The sequence below is a fragment of the Furipterus horrens genome, unplaced genomic scaffold (assembly GCF_987537825.1).
Source record: "Furipterus horrens unplaced genomic scaffold, mFurHor1.1.pri manual_scaffold_6, whole genome shotgun sequence".
Lineage (NCBI taxonomy): Eukaryota > Metazoa > Chordata > Mammalia > Chiroptera > Furipteridae > Furipterus > Furipterus horrens.
Genome location: NW_028327176.1, coordinates 141,907,751 through 141,923,841, shown reverse-complemented (window position 1 = coordinate 141,923,841; position 16,091 = coordinate 141,907,751). Strand labels below are relative to the sequence as shown.

The following is a 16,091-nucleotide window of genomic DNA, read 5'->3' as shown; positions in this document are numbered from 1 at the left end:
ATCAAATTCTCAGTGTTCAAATTTTCTGCTGTCTCTTAAATATTATGAAATACTGTTAAGTAATTCTAGTCAGGATCTAAATGATCACACATTGTAATTCATTGATAAATCTTTTAAATTTCAGAATCATATTCTGAAGCTTTTTCTTTGGGATGGACCAGTTTTTTCTAGAGTGGAAGCTTCTAGCTTTCTATCTGAGGGGATATGAACTGAGGGGGCTGTCAGTTCTTGGAGACAACTGAGGTCAGGGGTCTTGGTGTCATTGTGCAGTACAGTATTCAGTTTCACTTCATCTTGTTTTCAGTGAGGGATCATATTGCCATTCCCTCCCCAAGATGTTTAGCTGGAAGTTTCACTTCCTTCTTTACGTACTAAACAAACAGCAACCCAAGATATCTTCTGCCTATAAACAAGTACCATGTTTTATGGATTCACACAGGAAACTATTATCCCTATCTGCATACACTTTAACCAGATTCTACAATTATCATACTTTATTAAAATTTCTCTTTTCCTTTTCCCTTCTTACCTTGCTCCTGGAGAAACTTGTAGCACTGAAAAGAAGTAGTAACAAAAATTACATTTTTCCACTAATAAACTGCTGCCTTTTTAGACACTGAAAAATAATTGTTACTGGATGATAAAAGAAGCATTTTATTTTCCACTTGTCCTTAATAATACAGATGTCTCACAAATTAATTGCATTATCTCAGAATACAAGAGACTTCACTGAGATGGTAAGGCAGGTAAGAAAGAAATGTGAATAAAGGAAACCTGAGACTGATTAATTCAGAACTCGAGGCTGTCCACCGTGGACACTTTTCTATTCCACATTTCTAAAACTTCTGGTTACCTTTGCATTATCAGAGTAAAGGTGATACTCTCCCATGATTAAAACAAAACAGCCACTGTTAAATGTGTTAAATGTGCTATATTTTTATGTTTTGGAAGTACCTGATACCACAGAACTTTGTAATGGTTTTAAGAGTTTTATTGTAAAAGTCAGTGCAATTTCAGATATATAGCTGTTAAATTTTTATTTCAGAATAACAACTAAAATTTTCTTTACAAGTTTGACCTAATATAGTAAATAAATTATTCTAATTAATTATTAGCCCTTAGATTTTAAAAAAGATACAAGTACAGTTATATTTGGGCATAAGATACCTAAACAGGACACATTATCATAGTTTTTTTTTCTTTAAAAATGTACCAGGAATCCAAAGGTATAATTGTGCAATCTGGTGTAAGTATCTCTAAGTGGGGATATGTTAACTATATTAAAGCCTATGTTCTTCTTTCCCCAAAGGGAGCCATTATGAATTTTGTGTTTATTATTCTCATAATTTATTTGTACTGTGTATATACAAACACGTGTATATGCATATATATATATAAATAATAAATGGCATTTTACTTGTTTTCAGAGTCTTGACCTGTATGTTTCTGAAATTTGCTTTTTCTCCCAACAGTGTGAGAGTCATCATGTTAATATATGTAATTCAGTTTTTTCATTTTTATTATTCCTCAGCTGTGGCCAATCTGCTCTTAAACCTATTTACCATCAATTGGGTTTTAAAATTCAGTTATTGTATTTTTAAATTCTAGAATTTCTATTCGATACTTTTATGTAGTTTCCATTCCTGTAATATCTTTCCATTTTATCATCTAAGTTACTGAATATATAAATGAGTTATTTTAAAGCCTGTCTGAAAACTCCAATATGTAGCTCTTGTGGATGTTTCCATTGTGTCTTTTAATTTTCAATCATGAGGTCCTGTTTACTGCTATTTCTATTAAGATTTGATAGAATTCTGAACATTGGTATGAAAAACTGTATGTATTATTCGTGACTCTGGCTCAGATGGGCCAAAATCCCACCTGCTCCCATTTTGGGCTGGTCTTTGATCTAAGAATATTTGCTTTATTTTTAATGGTTGAAAAATAATTAAAAGAATATGTGGCAACACATGAAACTTGTACAAAATTCAAACCTAAGTAACCATAGTTTTATTGGAATAATAGCCACACTCTTGTTTATGTATGGTCTACGACTGCTTTTATGCTACAGTAGCAGTTGATTAACAGAGGCCTTATGGCAACTTAAAATATTTACTGTTGCCATCAACCTGCTGTAGCTAGACAAAATGGTATCTTTTCTCCAAGAGAGGATTTGCTTCTGGTAGACCTTTAAGGGTATCAAGAAGATCACCTTAATCCATTCAGGCATTTAGTTGATTAAAAGCTGGTCTTTACATTTTTTATTAGGGTTGGTCAATTTCTGCTTCATCTCCACTCCTACTAAACTATATAAAAGCCTGGTGTGTTTAACCCAGATTCCTGTACTTTGATGGGTTCAGTATTTCAACAATGGCTCATTCTGGGCAGCTTTCCTTCTCTCTGGATCTGCCTTTAAGCAGATTTTATTTATATATTTATATAAACTATATTACTAGGGCAAATATACTAAGGCAGCAAGGATATGAAGAGGCACAATCTCAAGGAAAGCTGTAGAGGATGAACCAACATTGAAGTGTGGGTGTTATGTGTAATTTCACAGCTTTTCTAGTTCCTGTAGGGAGTTTGCTCTGCTAGAAACTAGATTGACATCAGAAATAGCTCAAGATAATCACATTACATTCCTATTCCAGATTCTCCAATGGCTTAATAAATATCATTTAGGACAAACTAAGTTTTTATAGTTACTTGCTAGGTCTTACACAATGTGAATAACTACCATAAATACGACTGAAAACAAATGGGCCCGAAGAGATATAGATGAAAGAAAGCACACATTTGTTTTACCACCAGGGCACTAGCGCACTAACAAGTGTAAGACATTCCAAAGAAATATGCTAGCCGTTAAGCTTTTCTTTTTTTTCCTGTTTTTATTATTTTAATTGATAAAAAAAATTCTGTAATTGTAAGTGTCCGCTTAAATGAGTTGATAAATGTATAGACCTGTGTATACAGGGCATTTCTGTCATCCTAGAAATATCCTGTTATGGCTGAACTAGTGAGAATGAGCCACTCACAGTGGAAAAGGAAAAAGCAAATGGTTTATTGCTGGCGGCCGGGGCCGAGACTGTGTCTCCAAAATTGCGCTGACCCGAATGGGGTTCAGGGCAGGGTTTATATAGCAGATTTTCAGGCGGGAAATAAGGAGGGTGTTGCAATCGGCAGCGCATCTGCATGCTGGTAACAGATCCAGGAAGCGGGGGGCTACTCTTGGCAAGAGCGTATCCGCCACGGAATACTAGGTGCCAGACCTGGATGTTATGCAAGATAAACTTCAAACAAGTTATTTTTAGGGGAAGAGAGACAGAAGCTAGCTACCCGCGTACTTATGCACATGCCTAGACTAAGCCCCGAACCACTGGAAGCTCTTACAATCCTTCCTTGCCTTTTCCAGTTAATCTCCCTCCCTCAACGGAAGCAATCACTGTTCTGATTTTGATCCTTATAGATTTTTTAAACTGAAAGTTATATCACCATGCTGGTCACAACACTGCTGTAAGTCTTTGGATGCTGTTTCTGTATTTTCATTGTTTATTATTTCATCTACTTAAAAGGATCCCAGATTCTTGATGTTTTAAGGTCAAGTCTGTTTATTAATCAGCTCTAACTCATAACCTCTGATGGATAGAAGGCATACTAACAAATGGTCACACATGATTTAGAAATACAAGTAACCTGGTCTTTTGGAATACTATTGAACTATACTAAACTGTTTAAAAATTAATTCCTGGAATCCCAACCTTTATATTTCCATGGCAAGTCACTTACAGTGTCTCAATCATCAATAGCCTTTGCAAGTAGGCAGGGGGAAGTGGTATCCTCAATTTACAGTTGAGAAAAGGATTCAACAAATAATTGGCTTATACAAAACCCCCTTCCCATTATCCAGTGGTGCCAGGGCTAGATTTTTATTTTTTTGCACATTCCATTGTGCTAAGTTGCATGTACACAAGAAAAGAGTCAGCTTGTATTCCAAAGTTCAGTTTCCTTATTTCTTCTCGGAAGATTCATAGGATGTCCATTCCTTCCATCCTCCAGCATAGTGTTGAGCACTGAAAACACATCAAATAGTGCTGTAAACATTTTCTCCTGCTTTTTAACACAAGGTTGATAGGAACTTTATGAACTTTAGAGATTTAAGAGATGTAGTGGCTGCTCACCATACTATTAAGACTTCCAGCCTATTTAAAAGATTGTTACTTTTGAGTAGTATGAGAAGATAGAGGCTCTTACTCTCCCTATACTGCCATTACTAACAGCAATGATAAGTTCTTCAGTATTCCAATAAAAATGTAATAGATATGAAACCTTACAATATACATTCTTGAATCCATTTTTATCCTTCATCTATGTACCTGTTAAAGCCCAGAGATACTGCTGTGTCCAAAGCCTTCTTGCTTCTCACTCCAGCTAAGCAAGAAAACACTAGACTGTCAGATTTGGATGGCTTCACTTCATTATACTTCTCTTTGAAGTCTTCTGGACTCATCTGTAGAGCTTCACCTACCTCACCCACTGAAAAATTGTAAAGAATCTCAAATTTCATCTATAGTAAATTGGCTGAATATATACATTTTTGGTAATGAATCAATTTAAGACACATGTCACTTACATGGTATATTGACAGACCCGGGGATTTTTCCATAATCAAGAATTTCCCATGTCTCTCTAACATCAATTAACATAATTTTTTTGGAATTCAAGAGATTTTTAAGTTCCTCATAAGTGACATCTTTTAAAACAGCAGTACAAAAATTGTGGCAGTTTCCTTTTACTGAGTTTAAACCTGGAAAAAAGTAATACAGGTACCTTCAAAATGGTATCACTATTAATATCTGCAAAGAAGCTTGAAGGAATTTCCCCCAGGTTCTAGTCAGCTAACTATACCTGATCTTTTGACTTTACTAAACTGTATTTGATGTATATATTTTGCCCACAGTCTGACTGAGCAGGAGGATGCAGCCCTATTTTACTGCCCAGCTTGCTCAATGGCTGCCTTTGTGCCCACTCTATATTCCACCCTCTCCAAGCCCCTTAATTGGGGCAAACTTATAAATACACATGAAGCATTTGTTGTCTGAATTGTGTAAATAATATGTAAATCTTATGATCTGAGTTACAATATTAAGAAAATTTTAATTTCATTTTCCCTTATAAGCAAAGATAAGCCATATGTTAGATGCAAGGACCTTACATTTGAAAGCACTTTTAAGTACTTAATGGTACTGTTTCTCTCTGTTAAATAATTGGTAACTAATATGGTAATGGGTAAATAAAAATAACCATAAAACAAAATAAATCCATAGGCCCAAACTGATATAACGATATAACTGAGTAAATAAGTGGGGAAAAGGGATTGTTTAAATTGATAAATGTAGAAGGAATGATGGAAATACCATCATCATTAGGTAAACACCCCAGTAACAATTGTTGCAGCAAGAACCATTGATAGATACTAGTTAGTGGATGAAAGTATCATAAGAAACAGGATAGTATCTCAAGAGATACTTACTAATTACAAAGGGAGACACCTGAAAGATACTACTAACCAATTATTCAAAAATCACTAATAATAAGGTATGTTGACAACACATACCCTGATACGATGCACTAAGAAGAGCACACCACTTCCTTTGTATTCTTGCAAAAATGCATACCCTGAATCTAATCAGAAGAAAATCTGAAACCAGTCTACAAAATAACCAGTACTCTTCAGAAAAGTGTCAGTCATGAAAGACAAGGACTCTAAAACTGTCACAGATTAAAGCAGACAAAGGAGCCATAACAACTTAAACTCTCTGGGACTTAGTTTCTTATTTGTGAAAAGGGAGTAATAGTACTTAACCTTTTAGAGTTGCTGTGAGGTTTAAATCCACACAGTACATATTTTCACTTTGCCTTCATGGTTTATGCACACTGTTTCTTCTGAACGGAATGGCTTTCTTACTCATCTCTACTTGTTACCACCACTTTGATCCAACAATTCCACTTCTAGGTATCCTAGTAAAATACTTGTACATGTACACAAAGAGGCAGGTACAATGATAATTATTGAAGATCTTTTTATAATAGCAAAATATTGGAAACCAAAATGTTCATTAGTAGGGGACTGGTAATCCACACTATGGAATATATACAGTGGTTAAAAGAGTTATACATTTTGTCATGGAAAAAATACCTATGTGAGAAAAAGTTACAGAAAAATATGCACTGTAGATTGTAATATAAAAGATATATATAAAATATGACCTATATCAAGTTCTATTATATATAACATTATATATGGAGTATTTTATGTGCACATTTATTTATGTATACTCGTAGAAAATTGTTTAGAAGGATTAGTAACAAACCATATCTGGAGAGGAGAGTAAGATGAGGAGGCTGTGTAAAGGAGACTTCCGCTGTGTTTTATTGTTTGTTTTACTATATTAAAATGAAAAGGCACCCTTTCTCTGTCTCCAACTCAGGTAGAGTCAGTCCTTTCCATTGCAGTCTCACTAGAGGGGCTGTGTGTGGTGACTTGTGTCTATCTCCGTCCAAAATGGTCAGAGAACTGCAGAGGCTGTATCCCCAGCAGGAGGCCTAATTAGTTTGGTGCTCAATAAATGACTGTTGAACAAAGGTAAAACCAAATAACAAAGAATTTGCACAGAAAATAAGCACAATTTAAACTACAGAGGATGTACCGCAGTTAAAATGAACACCTGCCAGGGGGAGGGGGTGAGACCGTTTTATGCCTGGTCCCTGTCCTTGAATCTTCAAATAACAGTTATTGCTAAACGACACGCAGCATGAAAGCAAAGAGAAAGGACTGGAAGCTTGCTCTTTGCTCTGTCTTCCCTAATGCTATCTGTAAAATTAGGGGTAGTACTTTTACAGCTCTAACATGCTATAATTCTAGGTGACTGTTTCACCAAGCTATAAGCGCTGATTTCTAGTGGGTCACGGGTGGCTGGGCTCGTCATTACGTCTCTCCCGGGCAGGACCTGGCCATCTGGTTCGCTTCCCAGAGTCAAACATTGACCTTCATTGCTCAGTCAAGAACCAATATCTTTATAAATGCCTTCCCACGCGAACTCCCTACAGCAACGTTCACTCTTTCCCAGCGTCCCCCAGAGCAGCCTCAGAATCCAGTAACCCGGGATCTGCTGGGACAAGAACTGTAGGACGCTAACATCCCCAGGTGCCGAGAGTAACGGGTCTGACTTTAAACTGGAAGTCTAAAGAAGCGAACGCCCCAACTGATCCCTTCTCTTCCCTGGGGCCCGAAGGTAGGCTCTCTTCCTCTTCCCGGGGACCTCCGAGCTCACCCCACAGCGCAGTCTCCGCGGACCCGAGGATCACACGGCGCGCACTTCCAAGCAGCAACCTCAGCAGCGGCATCCCCGGCTCGCGCACGCGCAACTTCTGACCACTTTCTCCTCCGGCTCCTCTTCCTGCTCTTCCTGTTTCTCTTCCTCCACGCGCCCCGCTCAAGACGCGTCGGGTTCTAGAGCGCCCTCCAGCCAGGCGCCGGCCGAACCGGGTAGTGCCACAAGGCGTAATCGCTGACTAAAATGTGCGCTGCTTTAACGTTTAAAATCTTCTGGAAAAAAACTGGCAGTTAGCTTGCTTTATATATATCTATATATATATATACACACACCTGTGTGTGTGTGTGTGTGTGTTTGTGTATGAGACACAGTTTTGAAGTAAAAAGTAGGAATTATACCAAAGATAATATTTAAAGCTTTAAATATATTTCTCCAATTTGCTTTATAATAGGATTCTAATATATTGGATTAACGCAAGTTACATGGACACTCTTAGAATCTCTTTGAACTCCAATAGCTACTTCAACTGATGCCAGTATTAGGATAATTTCACCTATCTTCTTTTCCCCACAACTTGATGATATTTGATGATAACTGTCAGGGTTAGGTGCAATTATTTTTTAAAATGCGGTAGTTGCCAATTGCTACTGTTAACACACTACCACAAGTTTACTGACTTAAAACAATACACATTTATTACGTGCAGTTCTGTAGGTCTGAAGTCTCATTTGACTAAAATTAAGGTGTTATCAAGCTTGTGTTCCTTCTGAAGGCTCTAGGAGAGAATTTTTTTACTTACCTTTCCCATCTACTACAGGCTGTCTGCATTCCTCGGCTAGTGGTTCCCCTCCCCATCTTCAAAGCCAGCAGTTTAGGATCTTCAAATCTCTCTCTTGGACCTGCTTTTGTTTTCACATCTCCTTTTTCCCCTCTGATCCTCTTGCCTCCCTTTTATAAGGATTATTGTGATTACACTGGGACCACTCGGATAATACAGTACAATCTCCCATGTCAAGATTCCTAATTTAGCCATATCTGCAAAGTCCTTATGCTGTGTAAGGTAATATAGTCACAGGTTTAAGGGATTAGAACACTTTTTTTGGGGGGGGGAATTATTCAGCCTATCACATAGTCTTTTATTACCTTGTTTTAAAGTTATTCTCAACTTGGTTTCTAAGCAGAATAAAAGCTATGTTTAATTGTAAATTCACTCACAGTGAGAATTGTAAAAATTAATTTCTAAATAACATTATTAAAGTATGCATTCAAGAAATAATCTCATTAAGCATGTATTTTAAAATTATTCCATTTTCTATAATTTAATAATAAAATCACTTCAGATTTCTATACCAATGACATCACTTACAATTGTGTTTTTCCAAACCATTTTGTTACAGTGGGCAATTATAACCTTGGGAAATTGTAACCCACCCCACCATTTTTGGACATTGTTTCTGTAAGTGCTGACTCTGACTAATATGTGGCTTGTAGATGAACAGTGTGTTTATATAAGAATCCTAGGAACTAACTTCAAAAGATACAGACTCCAACCTTTAGGCATCCCAACTCCAGGAGAGTTGCTGACCTTCAGCCATGGAACCAAGATGGCGTGAAGCTGGGATAATGTGAAGCCAGGATGACTAAAAGCCAAGATGATAAACCAGATGATGCATACGGGACTGTCACTTGCCTTATTGGAATGGACTGTGCTAGTCTGCATGTAGAGAACTTTTCAACCCCCTCCCTTGATCTCTTTGTTCTGTTCCCCTCTTCCTCCTTATAAAAACCTCTCCTTCCACTGAGATGAGGAGGTGAGCTTTGAGACATGAGTCCCCGATCTTCCACTTTCCTTTACATCAGCACCTGCCTCTTGCTTTGTAGCAGCAGGCAGCTGGACCTGCATTTCAATTACAATTTGGAGCTTAACTGTAGTCTCTGTGTAAGCTATTTTGTGGATTAATTTGAACCAAGATACCATTATATATTGAAGGTTCATGTACTCTCCATGGCATCCCCAAGCTGTCCTGAGTATTTATTATAAACTGTAGGTTGTATGGACACAGACATGGAAACAATGTACATGGCCTCCATGAATCACATTTAATGATTTTTGCTTTCACAAGAGCATGCGTCACTAAACAGTTTTTTTCTAATATTATAGACTAATTATTTGAGAAATATGTTTCTGTAAGATTTTATTTTCTGAAAAAGTGAATATGTCCTCTCATCCCTAGCACCATGCCAAACTTGGTTTATTTAAGAGTGGTTAAAGCAAAAAGATCATGTCAAAAGAGATTGCTCCTGGAGTAAGTGTCCAAGTTCTTCCTTCAAAATGAGTCAGCAAAGTTTTTAGTGGGATGAAAGAGAAAGAAATCAATTAACTTTCTGGGAGAGGTCTACTAATGCTAAGTTGATATGAATCATTAATTTTCAACAAATATTTTTTGTCATAATTCAAGTGAAAGATAATTGGGAAAGAGGGAGTTTTGTCAGAGCTGGGATTTCTCTTAATTCTTTATAAATCCCCTTCAAACCCCTAGATATTAGAAAAATCAACTGAAGAATTAGGAATTATATTGCCTTTTATGAAACATTTTTTCAAAAAAAGTTTCTATCAAAAGTTAAAATGAACATTTGTTCACTAAGCATTCCTAATGCTAATAGTCTACTGAAAACATTTCCATAAATAGTCAAAGATTAATATACATCGTAGGTGACTGGATAAAAAAAAGATACACCCATTCACTGGAATACTGATAAAAGAATGAGGCTAATGTGGAAATATGTCCAAGATACACTGTCAGATGAAAAAAAACCAAGTGTAGAATGGAATGTATACTTTAATATAATCTGTGTTTTCTTTTCACAAATGGTAATTATAAAAAAAATATGATACAAATGTATAGACAGTTCCTGAAACTGTACCAAAGAAAGCGTGAACAGAGAAGAGGAAATGTTACTACTGAATAAAGAAAATGGAAGTGTGGGCAGGAGAAAAAGATGAACTTTATACTAAACTATCATGTATTACTTTTATAAAAGAGTATCTTCAAAAATATATAGTAAAGAGTTAAAAAATACATGGACAACCTATAGCTTAGCAAAGTATTTCATATATTTCCAGACAGAACAATGATGGTAAAAGTTAAATACTTAACATTATTTGAAATATATAAACAGCTGATCTTAATCAAATTTGTATTTTTGTTTATGTTTTGTCATAATGTCTTTGCCATAACACTGAAAAAATATTTCCTGGGTAGTGGGTACTATTTAAAAATTATTTCCTTTCTTTGAGAAATCCATTAAGTGGTAAATTTTACTTTCAAGTAAATGAAAAGATAAAAAATTGAAGAACATTAGAAATAAAAACTTAGTGTTAAACAGTTTTCCCTAACTCACTTCAAGTTTTGAGATGAAGATTGCAATCTCTGGAGATTTTGGTTATGCTGAGGTTGTATCTGCTGGAAATAAAGATAGCTTTGGAATTTTGTTATTTCTAAGAAAAATTTAAGTATTGTATGGTGGTTTGTATAATCCCTAAATTTGTTTTTATGAGGCTGAGAAACTAAATTTTCATATTCTAATTCAACACTCCCTTTTTAAGTGTAAATTGGATACAATATATGATACTTTCAAAAAAAAAAAACAAACCCTCCTTATACTACAATGCAATGTAATATGCAAGTTATTTAGATTTACCCAAGTTTGCATCTCTTTTTTCTCCCTCCATGTTGTTTCAGATCTGATGTTAAAATAAATGAACACTTTTAATTTGTGAAGTAGACAATTTAGATTTCAAAATTACATCACAACACAACCTACCTTTACTAGGGAATATTTTTTTCTGTAGGGGAAAAGTTTTTTCCTACTGCAAAACATGAATATATGTCCCTGTACCTAATACAGTGACTGGCATATATATCTGGTTATATTTGTGGAATAAATGGTTTCCATACACAAAATGTACACATTTAGGAATCTCCTTAGTCGATCTCTACGTGAAAATTTTAACCACTTCTTAATAAATGAATTAGAGTTTGTAAGGAAAAGTCAAGACATTTTGTGGCTTATTTTTGCTATCTTTTGACTCATAATCCAAGGCTCTGTCCATAAGGCCAAACCTGACCTCTGCTGAAGAACTTTGAAAGATTACGACTTGTAGAACTTACCCATAGCTAGTGTCGATGTTTGCAATATCATTCTGATGCCCGAGGGCTCACAGGGAGGCCAAGGGAGGCCTCATCCCAGAGACAGTGTCCAAGGTCTTGACACCGCGCAGGAAGAAATTCTAGACCAAGACAGAGAGATTCAGCAAAGCACAGATTTAAGGTAACAGGCAATACGTGGTAAAGTAGGGAAGTGCAGGCAAACTCAGGAAGTGAGTCGCACCGATGAGGTCTGGGTGGAGGTTTCTGTCAGCTACGGATAAGGGGAGGGAAAGGGGGTGGCTCCTGGTCTCGGACGCTGGGACTGGGGATTCGTCACGCAACCAATCGCAGTCCCTCCTCTCTGGATGGCAGCTGTCTGGGGGGGCAGAGTGGCCTGAAAACTGTGATGCAAGCCAACGTGGCTCCTAACTCTGGCTGACACTGGTTTTCTTTTGTCCCAACTATTACCCCAGGAACTGGGGGTGGGGGGGTGCAGTAAGGGAGTAGTAAGGGGACAGGTGTCTAGCCATAAATCACAGCCGAAGTGCTCTAACCTAGAAGGGGAGGGGAGGAGTAGAGCCTGGGGCCTCTGTTCCCTATGCTAACTTTGCTGCCTCAGTTCAATCAAAATGTTTTCAAACCAGCTACTTCTATTAAGCAGGTGCAATGTGCAGATCACTTTAAGGGATAATCAAAATTCTAAGAGGTATAGATGTAGATCAAGAAATTTCCTGTCCAGTAAGGAAGTGAGAAAAATAAAACAATAATAATGAAACAAACAAACAGCAAAGGTATGATGGCTGTCATACTTTATTGTACACAAGAGTATGATGGAGGAAAGTAGGAGGCTGTCCCAGCAGGCGCCCAGCAACAAGTGAGACTTAATCCCGACTCTGGGAAGACCCGAGTTGTATAATCCAGGCTACTATTGTAATCCGATTGGGAGTCCACCGCTATTATTTTAATATTAGAGGGAGCCTACCGAGCTCAGCCCACCTAGAGAACGTAGGTGAGAGCGGACTCGGGCCCGCCCAGTCCACGCCCCACTCTGGGTGCGCACTACGGGAGGGGTCGCCCCCGCAGCCAGCCCGGACTAGGAGATGGTGACACGAGGCCCCACCCCTGCCGGCTGGAGAGACAGCCGCGCATGCGCAGTCTCTTCTGGTGTAGACGCCGAGGCTCTGTCCGGCAGGGTGAGTTGGGGGCTTGGCGACGGGGTCGCACAGTCTCTCGGTCTTGGTTTTCGCGGTCTCAGCCCCAAGTGGCGCGATGGGCCTGGGAGAGAGGCCCCCTACGCCCTCCCGTCTTCCCGATCCTTGGGGGCACCAGGAGGTCACCTAGGGCGGCCGCGTGTCGGAGCGGTGGCAGGAGTCCGGGTGGGAGGGGTCCGCCAAGGAGCTGTCGCGTTTCTGCCTCACCTTGGCCCAGGCGCGAGGCAGCCCGAAACCCATCTGGCCTCTTTCCGCCTCTCTCTCCTCAACAACGCATTTCCTCTAAAGAAACTTGGGATATTTTTCTTAGTGACCGGAGGAAGCCTGACTAAACACGAGTTTCTGGCTGCGTCGTGCAGTGTCAGAAGCCCTGGAGACGCACTGTCTGGGTCCAGATCCCCACCACCATTTACTGGCGCTGGAACCCTTGCCCGTCACTTAACCTCTGTGTATCTCAGAGTAAAATGGGAAAGTAATATTAACCTATCTTATAAGGTGGAGGGAGGATAAGTGGGCTTAGTGTTTTTGAAGTGCTTAGAACCCAGTGTGATGCTCTGTAAAACTATGTAAGAACTGTTCATCTTTTTGAGTCTGGTATCTAAAAGGAGAGTTGTGTCCCAATCCCCCCTCCCTTTCCCTGCTGCTGAAAATTATTGCCCAAGAGTAGAAAAACAAAAAGGTTTTTTTGAGAATATAGACGTTTGTGTGCTTAAACTGTTTAAAAAAATTAAACATTTCTCATCAACTTAGTTGTACATCCTATGTTAAAGAAAAGACGTATTAGAGTAATGCTGAAGTTGAAAACTGAAAACTTTGGCTGGGAAACCATGTGAGAAAAATAGCCAGAAAGTATTGAGCTGCAAAGAGCATGTTAGGCCTGAGATTGCTATCCTTAAAATGGCCTGCTTGCGAGGTTAGCCCTTGTTTGGCATCTGGGAACAATATGGTTTGTGCTGAAGTAACCAGGTCCCCTAAAAATCCTGGGCCTGCGAGTCTATAATGGGCTTCCCCAGACATAAACATTGAGCATTGGTTGATGTGACCTCTTCTAGTAAGGAGAAAACTAAGAAAGCCTGCACATGGCAGACTTCACCTGTGAATTTTCCCAATATGATTAGGCTGTGTGTGCCTACTACACTGCCATAATAAATGTTACCTATGAATACGACTAACTATATGCAGTTTTGTTTGTTGGTTGGTTGGTTGGTTTTGAGTCCTTCTAGTGAATCTCCAAACATGAGGGTGATCTTAGAACTCCCCAGACATTACTGATGATAGGAAGTATTTGAAGCTTTAATAATTTGACACTTTTTTTTTGTTTTTTTGGTTTTTTTTTCTTTTTGCTTTAAAGGGAAAAAGAAACCTACATAATTGATTGCTAAACAGTTGGTTACTGTCCAAAATGATTATGTATGTTTAGACATATTGTATATGTCAGAAAAGCCACTGGAAAATTGACTTGACATTGCCAAGTTAAGTTTGAGTCAATGTTTTTGAAAAAAGGTCCAGGTCTTTTACAAATTCTAGGCCAAATACCCAGTTCTTTTTTTAAAAAGTTCTGCAAGCATCATCTATGTGTTAATGCTCTTCTTTATCAAGAGTTTATCTGTGCAGTTGGTAAAAAAATATGATCAGTTTCTTATGAGGCATTTTTCCCCCTGGATTCTTTTAGTTACATCTCTCTCTTTTCAGAACTCAAGTTAAAATAGTTGGAGGTAAGTGTGTAAGTCTGGGGGTGAAAAGATCAGATGTGTCATCTGATTATGTGTCAGTAAACCAGAAAACTAGATTGTATTTTAGAGAGTATGGAGATGGAGGAGTTGGAGGTTTGGGAGAGTGAAAAAGGTTTCAAATGGCTGTGTGAGGAGCAGTAAGTTGACCAGGCGTAGTAAATAATGGGATGTCTTGACCCTTTTGAGATTGTATATGAATTTAGTTGACTCACTCCACTTTCTACAAGATTTTTTCCAGCCTATTTGGATGCAAACATTGAGAAAGTGGTTAATTGGGTTCATCTAGGATTGGAGTTTTGTTAAGAAGGGTGATGCACTCATTCAGGCTATACACACATATTCTGTTCCTCCCAGGTACAAGATAAGGCTGTGCTCTTTGTACACAGCCTAACACTCCCCATCCATGTCTGCTTGAAATTAGATGTGGCTATATATGACTTGTTTTGGCCACTAAAGTATAATATGAGCAGACATGACACGGGTTACTTCCAAGTGAAGCTTAAAGAATCGGCACTCCTGTTTGCCACGTCCCCTTTTCCCTGCCATGCTGTAGTGATCATGGAAGCACTTGTTGAGATGGAACCTCTTGTCAGCCTTGGCACTAAAGACAGGTAGGACTTGAAATTGTGATCTGAGAATGGAATACTTGAATTAGTGGTTTTGGAAGGTGGAACTGTAGGGCTAAGTGGATGAGGAAGGTTGGAGGGAGAAGGCATTCAGAAACAACGTGGTGGTCAAGTAAACTTGAAGGTTTTGTGCATCTCTATGACCCCGAAAGGCTTAATTTGTTGCCGCTCAGTTCAGTATGATGCTTTTGGACTTAAAGACATGATCCATAAGATGGTAAGTTCAAAAGCTCCCTCATGTGGAACATGGTATGACTAAATCAAGATTCAGAATTTATTACTGAATTGAAAGATTCTTCCACCTTGATCAATAAAAGCAAATAAACAAAAAATCATGAAAATTGCAGTGTAGCTTAGCCGTGGAGCAGGGTGATAGTAGGTAAGGTTTAGGCTAAGCTACTTTAGTAGAGACTCCAAAATATAGTGGTTTAAAGAAATGCTTAACTTGTATCTAAAATCTTTAGAATTAACTGAATTTATAGAAATATAAGAGAAAGAGGTAAATAACACTATGAAGAAAGAGTCAAATTCAGTGTGGGATATTATAGAGCCTTGCTACTGAAAGTGTGGTCTGTGGACCCCCAGCAATGGCTTCCCATTGGGAGCTTGTTAGACAAGCAGAATCTAAGGTTCTGTGCCAGCCTTGTTTAATCAAAATCTACATTTTAGCAAAATCTTCAAGGTGACTCATGCACTGCCCTGATCTCTTAAAAAAGCCAGTGTCTTGCCCTGGCTGATGTGGCTCAGTTGATTGAGTGCTGGCCTGCAAACCAAAAGATTGTTAGTTTGATTCCCCATGAGTACACATGCCTGGGTTGTGGGCCAGGTCCCTGGTTGGATGTTTCTCTCCCTGTTTTTCTCCTTCTCTTCCTCTCTGTAAAACATAAATAAATAAAATCTTTTTTAAAAAAGCCAGTGCCTTAGGAAAGTAATACACTGTTAACTTCATCTTTTATGGGAAGAACAGTTATAGATTAAAAAGTACTGAAATGACATAACTAGTACGAAGTGCAAGCCTTGACTGAATCCTTATTAA

At 38.3% G+C, this 16,091-nt stretch overlaps 2 protein-coding genes across 2 annotated transcripts in view; one reads left to right on the top strand and one right to left on the bottom strand.

The window, feature by feature from the left end:
- Positions 1-3,899: 3,899 nt before the first annotated feature.
- LOC150007516 (thiosulfate sulfurtransferase/rhodanese-like domain-containing protein 3) lies at positions 3,900-11,720 on the bottom strand. Its single transcript, XM_090279697.1, has 5 exons — positions 11,507-11,720; positions 7,332-7,606; positions 4,631-4,804; positions 4,374-4,533; positions 3,900-4,070 (listed from the first exon to the last, which is right to left on the bottom strand). The coding sequence occupies exons 2-5, from the start codon at positions 7,402-7,404 to the stop codon at positions 4,007-4,009; spliced, it is 471 nt and encodes a 156-aa protein (XP_090135823.1). The 5' UTR covers positions 7,405-7,606; positions 11,507-11,720; the 3' UTR covers positions 3,900-4,006.
- Positions 11,721-12,623: 903 nt separating this feature from the next.
- Positions 12,624-16,091, top strand: part of USP45 (ubiquitin specific peptidase 45) — a 60,539-nt gene continuing 57,071 nt past the window's right edge. Inside the window, exon 1 of the mRNA XM_090280564.1 lies at positions 12,624-12,678. The gene's annotated coding sequence lies outside the window, so the exon portion shown is untranslated. The remainder of the gene's footprint in view (positions 12,679-16,091) is intronic.

Coding starts and splice junctions, on each gene's coding strand:
- LOC150007516 (XM_090279697.1), bottom strand. CDS start 7,404: ATGCCGCTGCTGAGGTTGCTGCTTGGAAGTGCGCGCCGTGTGATCCTC. Junction 4,805..7,331: donor CGCGGAGACTGCGCTGTGGG/GTGAGCTCGGAG, acceptor ACTTTTTTCCAG/GTTTAAACTCAGTAAAAGGA. Junction 4,071..4,373: donor GTATCTCTGGGCTTTAACAG/GTACATAGATGA, acceptor ATGTGTTTTCAG/TGCTCAACACTATGCTGGAG.